Below are 7,192 nucleotides of genomic sequence, written 5' to 3' on the forward strand. Positions count from 1 at the left end.
TTTGTGTGCGTGTGCGCGTGTGCGTGTGTGATACCCACGTAGTCTCCGGGGGAGATCATGTGACCGTGACTGACTGACCTGGTTCAGTGACTCACGTACAGTAACTTCCATTATACACAATCCCTTCCGCACACATTTGTTCTATTCTTAACTTACATTAGTCAGGGCAACATAATACCCAACACACATAAAAAAAAAAACAGGAAAAAAAACCCTCCTAGTAAACCCTCCTCAAACATTTTCCATTTTCAAATCACCCTCCTAGTAAACCCTCCTCAAACATTTTCCATTTTCAAATCACCCTTAAAGGCAAACACGTTACATTAAGTATAGATATTTATTAGCCGTAACATTTATTTCCATTTTTGTGGCAAAATTAATAACATTATTACATTCCCTACCTTTGTTTGATGTCTCTGCAATTCAGCTGACAATTATTATTTCCATAGTACAGTGAGATGTTCTGAGCAAGTACTGTCCTCTTGTGGATACAAATCACACTACACATTCTTAGGTTGGTTTTCCTGAACTTTTAGGTGCCAGTGTATAGGTTTCTAACACATCAACTCTTATTATTTACAACAGCAGAGGTCTTATCATTTTTTTGTGTTCATGACTGCCATACCGCCTCCTGTTGGTCAAGCTAGTCCCAATTTAAGGAACAGCACAATGAATTGGATTGCAGCATTATATCATGCTACACCAATTGCTATTCGATCCTATTCTGTCCTCTACTCTGTTATTACTCTTTTTTTTTGAAGAAGAAGAAGAACTGTGTCATAGAGTGTGAATATTGAAAGTTTCCCTCGGTATCTGTCGTCCAACCGATGGGTCACAGATCTTGAAAATATCTTGAAAAATTCAAATCAAGGCGCTGTACGGTATGTCAAGGCGCTCCTGCAGTCTTATATGATGTACTAAATAACTAACTCCGCCAGTTAGTTAGTCATGATAGCAGCCACCTTTAACAGAGCGCTGAAAAAACCAACAGCACATCAGCACAATTCAGTTTGTCATATCATGAATGTGATTGCTGTGCAATCAGGGGTGTATTCAATAGTGCAGGGGTTCTGCTTTCATGTCCGGGCACTCCAAGCTGCCAATCACGGCAGGGACGCCCTGCGAAGATTCTGAGGAACCATCACAAGCACCTTAAACGATAAATTCAGTCTTTCGTGCTTTGACGCTAATTTGTTTTTCACGGTGTAGTGCTGGCAGGTGGCCCAAAATTGTGTCGAGATGATCAGCGTTGCTCTTCTCAGCAAGATGGCTGCTTTTGTGCCTAGCTTAGTGTGGCCCTAATTGTGATTGGTAATGCCACAGAGTTTCAAACAGTGACATCAGTCTAACTACTTTAGTGAAATTAAAAGAAAGTTTAATTGAAAACATGCCTTGAATTGTAGATTAATACTTACATTATGAAGAAATTTTGATGGAATTGATGGAATGAATTTCACATTGTGACCCTATTCATGTAATTGATAACCAAATAACTGCTCTGGAAATGGTAATCTTATAACAAATGTTTTAGTTTTGATGTTCGGTGCAGATGCAGAGATTTTCTGGTGGGTTGCGGGATCTCTGACTATTCCAAAATGTTTTCAAATCTTTAACTATTTGCCTTGTCCAAAGCTGTTCGGGGAGCACTTTATAAAAAAATTAAATTATACAGTACTTTAAAGAATTGTTGCCACACCATCCTTATAGTATTGGCTTTCAGTTGATGTGATGTGTAGTCTAGATCCTAGATGCCAAGAGCTCGAATAAAGTGTCAGAATCAATGGCCATTAGACGTATAGATCACCCCAAATCGGTGGTGGTAATGTGTACGTTTACCACTTAGTAAATGCACTTTTCACATCAACGCCACACATTTAAAGACATCCTTCTATTTATTCGATAGCTATTTACATCAGAATGTACAAGCAATCGGTTAGTGGACACTAAGTACTTTTTTTTATCCATTTTGTCACAATGACACAATGACATTACGTTAAAAGTTGCGTATGCGCTCTTCAACAACATACAAAAACTACTGGTATAGTCGTTCCAATGATGTGGACTTTCCATTCTAGAGCTACGATTATTTGCCAAATCATTTTTATGATGAAAGCCCTTTAGAAAGAACTGCAGTCTTTTTTTGTATTTATTTATTTTTTACATGCATCCGACATTCTTGAGGTTTTCCACTCTGGCTTTAAGTCACAGTGCCAACTCTAGTTATTATTATTATTTATTTATTTTTATGTTTTTTGCTATTGGCACTTAGGTGTATGCTATTCTCATTTTTTAGCACCTTACAGCTTCTTTCGTCACAGTGGAGTACAATATCCTAATCTCTTGACTGCATGGTTGTGTGGCGGTCATCAGTGGCGCTCCTCTTAAAACTTTGACTGGTAGTGCAAATGTTATGATGTAATGTCGCGAAGTGGATGCAGAATGTCAGTGACTAATGGGCATTTGTGGTTGAAGGAAGCCGGGATGGCCCAAGTGTCCTGGTGAAGCTGCAACTGCTAAGAATGAATGATCTGCAGGAAGAAAATGATACATGTGGGTGGTTTATATACTGTAGATAGACAAAGGTATTTAGGTAAGCAGTTATACTGCTGGGGTTGTATCAAAATGTCTTACTGTCCAGATAACGGTGCTGGGCCAGTAGATGCCTTCCTGCACTGATGAAAGACAGCTGGTTGTGGTCTTCATGTATAGAGGTGGAAGAAGAGGAGGACTTCCTGGTCAAAGAAAAGCTTTGATGGTGGAATCCACTCATAGCAGGCGGAAGAGGAAGACGAGGTTGTTTTTTGTGGCGAGCGCGGCAATTCTGGAACCAAACCTGCGACAAAACCCACATATTAGCATCCACTTAATTGACTGGAGTTTTCACTCTTTTTATTTCTAAGGTATCAGTTTGTACCTGTATGACCCGCCGACTCAGTCCCGTTATTTCAGCCAATTTCTGCAGTGTCAGCGCGTCAGGGTTGTTGTCCTGGGCAAACTGGCTCTGCATCACCTAAACCAGGTGTGTCAAACTCATTTTTATCGCGGAACACATTATAGTTATAGTTTCCATTAGAGGGCCGGTATGACTGATTTGAAGTGTTATGAAATCAGAGGCCTGCAAAAACTGTTCAAAAGAAAGATTGGGGATAAAAAATGTTTTTTTTTTCCTCATAATTTTTAAAAGTTGAAGACTACTTGCAAGTTTGGCATTTTAGCAAGAAACCTGAAGTCAAATCAGCATTTTTGCAGGCCACATACTGTAAAACTATGTAAAACTAAAATTGTAGCAAATCACTTTTATTATATGTGGTGGGCCCCTTAAAAATGGACGGTGGGCCACAAATGGCCCCCGGGTCTTAGTTTACAGAGCCCTTATCTACCCTAAGTGTATGGACTGTTCAATAATGCCACATACTGTACCTGAAGCTGCTCTGCCGTGAACGACGTTCGTGCTCTCTTAGCAGGTTTAGGCTGGCTCTCCTGGTCCGTGGGCAAAGCCCCCTCCAGGGTCAGACCGATTCCTGCAGGGGCAAGAGGAGCATGACTGAAGATTTGGGTTGGTATGTTAACTTTATGCGCTAGCCGCTATATGCTCGGACATGTTACGAGGAAAACCTATGATGCTCTGGAGTTGTTGGGATTCCTTATTATGCTAGCTTGTCGTGCTGGCCGCTATATGCTCGAGATGTATTGGATTATCTGGTACTGTTGTGATTCCTTACTACATTATACTTCTACACTAGCCTTGAGATTTTAACTAGTCAACCACCTTTTGGGACCATACCGTTTTGGGCGGCCCTATGCAGGTTGTCCAGCACAGCGTCGTAGTGGGCACGGCAGAGCACTCTGCCTTCTACGAGGCCAAACTCCTCGCCCGTGGATAGCTGTCGTTTGCAGGAGAAACAGGCGAAGCAGGCAAGATGGTAAACGCTTCCCCGAGCCCGCCGTACCCAGTCGCTGGCGTACACGTGACGGCCACATTGGGTGCACTGAGTGCCAAACCTGCTACACAACATGGCACCATTGGGAAAATCAACACCTTGATAAACAAATTTATTTCAGTTAAGCAGCTATCTTATGCATTTTATACAGAAATCATATTTTCTGTAGTTTGTTTTATTTGTCTTACCTGAAGTAGTCATGCTTGCAGTAGACTTGCTTATTCTTCACGTAGCAGCTGCTTTGCTGGCACAGTGAAGTCCTGCACACGGAGCACTCTAAACAGCCCAAATGCCAGTGATGCTCGTTCACCTCAAAGGGACAGTGTGTAAGATTTAGACCGTTTTTCATTAAAAAACAATAAATTAAATGATTGTAAGTTTCAAAAACGAATCATTACATTATATTGCAGCACCTCCTGCTGTCCGTAATGAAAAAGAGTCTAAATCTTACACGCTACCCCTTTAAAAACATACATACACACACACAATAAATTGAAAATGTGTTTTTGTGTGAATGCTGACCTTGAGCAGGTATCGGTCGTGGATGTCTGCGCCGCATCTGGCGCAGAGCTGTGGACGCTGCTGAGGCTTCTCAGCCGCCGGAGGACAGCAGTGACAGGTGTCCTGCTGAGGGCCGCGTACACAAGCCTTCCCCCTCACCCCCGGCTTGGACTACGGCAGAAGTGCCGGTGTGTTTCAGGTGCGCAGTACATCACACTACGTTTAGTGTTACCCCCTTAAAGTGTGGTGTTGTTTTGAAATATACTATCGTACCGTGATATATTTTACTGCACAAACCAGCTCATTTATTTTCATGAACTATTAAATATTTTTTATTAAAAAAATCTGCATATATTGCACACTACATCAGAACACACGTTTGGAAATGAGTAATATAATCCTTTCTCCCCAAAGAATGTGCTTTTTTTTATTCTAAATTACATTTATGAATGTTTGGTGTAGTTTTTAGCAAATACTTATATTAGAAACTATAACCATTTAAAAGAAAAAATAATAAATCGGTCTAAAATATTTACAAAATGTAACTGGCAAATAAAGTCTATTATTTGTTATATATTCGTAAGTACAATATTTCCTATGACGTATTTTATAAAATGTATATTTTCACTAATCTATTCCAAAAAAAATTGTTGTATGTACTGTATTTTTACTGTATGTATTAAAAATGTGCGTATATTAAAAATGCAATCATAGTTTTAAAAACTCCATTACACAAATTATAAATTGCACTTATGAAATGTAATGTATGTATAAAATGTATTTTAAAACACAATAAATTTAAATATACATTTAATTGCTGAGAAATATTCTCCTACAAAATAAAGCCAATAAAATAAATGAACCCTAATACCTGCCTAAAATTATATAATATTTGTTAAATTAAGATGAATTTCCATTTTTAAATATCCCTACTACATATTAGAGATTCATTTTCAAAATCACTTATACCATAAAAAATACAATATAGTAAATTATTTTTCCACACATTGAGTAAGATTCTGAGATTTTTATCGTTTGACTTGAATACATCAATTTTCTGCTTCACACAATTTTAAAAAATATAAACAAAATAATGTGATTTTTAATTTATGTCCATATCTACTGGGTCACGTACAAATTGAGCATGACTTTAGTCTATCAAATATATTGCCAAGAATATTTAATGATGTATACAGGCTTTTGTATTCAATTATGTTTGACTAAACACAGTTACAGTATTTGCTATTTAACACCATGAGAGCTTGACTGGGCTTTTATAATGTTATTTTGTTTTATAAAGAAACATTTTCTATTTTACATTTTAATTTTTTTTCATTTTGTTTCACATATACAGAAACTATGTTTTTGAATCAGGAATATCCAAAATTATTTTATTTTAGGCTTTAAAATGATACTTTTTTTTTTAATGTTACTCCTGCCCCATAGATTATTTCAATCTTGGGTGTGAAATATTTTGCATGCAAATCTTTTAAAAGCAAAGCAACTCACCATGTTTTGTCTCTTGAGGGCTGCCCACTTCTCAGTAATAATGCACAAACCGCGCAGCTCACTTTGCACATTATATTTCCGGCTCCTTCTAAAACTAATAACTGTAAAAAGAAACAGTGTCGTCAGGGAATTTAAACCCCACAGAAGACGATTTGATGCAATTTGTTGAAAAAATCAGATCGATTTAAAGACTAAATACGAGTGCAATTAGTGATGGATTGAAAAGAGAGTGTCAATTTCATGTGCCAATCAAGGAGGGTGCGGATGGGGGGGGTGCGCGTTAATAGCTCATTTCATCATTGAACGTGCACTTAAATGTGTAAAAGTGAAGAGGCTGCAAATGCAGATTGGGCCATTGACGGGAGACAATAGTGGCGCATGAAAAGAGCCTGATTGTAACACTTTTTTTGTGAGTCATTAGAGCTGCATTCAAACACAACTTATGCTATGTCAACAGGGAAATTATCCAGAGATGTGAGAGGTTCTCCTTTCAAAAATATGTGAACAAAAAAATAAACAAGTAGCAAAAGAGAACTTTATGTGATCATATGTGCTAAGTTGAACAGGAAAGAGAGAGAAAGTCTTTACAGGTTGACCAGACAGAGACAGATAGCAAGAATGCTGAGCAGGTCATGCAGATTAAGGTAAGTGTTGGGAATGTGTTGACTGGTCCTGGAGTGTGCTGTATAGATGGGCTTCGTGGTGCAATGGGAAGTAACATTGATTTGAAAGACACCGAAGAGGACATAGCAGTGGCTATAAGATTTTAGCCACGTGTTAGTTAGAATTCTACAAGGTGAGCAGATGCTTGAGGAATGGGGGAAAAGTGCTACTGCCCATATTGAACTAATTGACCGCTAGGCCCATTAAAAATATATATTTGACATCTACAGCTGGCAATTGTGGTCAATGAGTTAAGAACAAAGGTGATTGGTATAGCTGTAAGAACTATAGAGAAATCGGCTGATGAGAAACACAATGAAGGTCAATCTTGGAAATAATATTTCTAATCTTAATGTTTTTTTTACCCGGTTAAATAAAGGAATTAACATCGCAACGCTCAATGTGTTTCAGTTACAGATTCGTTTGTTTTGATAAACGTTTCCGCAATGAAAGCGCGATGTTCACCAGTCCAATTCATGGCATCAACTGAAAAAGAAACCAAAAATAATGGCACCGTACAAAAACAAAAACAAAAAAATGGCATTATATGTACTTTTTAAAAATAAAAGCACTTTTTT

The 7,192-nt window shown here is 38.2% G+C and overlaps 1 protein-coding gene across 1 annotated transcript; it reads right to left on the reverse strand.

Moving 5' to 3' along the window:
* Positions 1 to 2,313: 2,313 nt before the first annotated feature.
* On the reverse strand, positions 2,314 to 6,088 carry lhx6b (LIM homeobox 6b). The gene is made up of 8 exons (XM_088418279.1): positions 5,952 to 6,088; positions 4,464 to 4,613; positions 4,130 to 4,251; positions 3,785 to 4,005; positions 3,421 to 3,521; positions 2,915 to 3,010; positions 2,632 to 2,833; positions 2,314 to 2,528 (listed from the first exon to the last, which is right to left on the reverse strand). Exons 1-8 carry the CDS (start codon positions 5,952 to 5,954, stop codon positions 2,443 to 2,445), a joined length of 981 nt encoding a protein of 326 aa, XP_088274405.1. The 5' UTR covers positions 5,955 to 6,088; the 3' UTR covers positions 2,314 to 2,442.
* Positions 6,089 to 7,192: the final 1,104 nt, after the last annotated feature.

Source organism: Hippichthys cyanospilos, chromosome 1 (assembly GCF_059441005.1).
Source record: "Hippichthys cyanospilos isolate Australia breed blue-spotted pipefish chromosome 1, RoL_Hcya_1.0, whole genome shotgun sequence".
Lineage (NCBI taxonomy): Eukaryota > Metazoa > Chordata > Actinopteri > Syngnathiformes > Syngnathidae > Hippichthys > Hippichthys cyanospilos.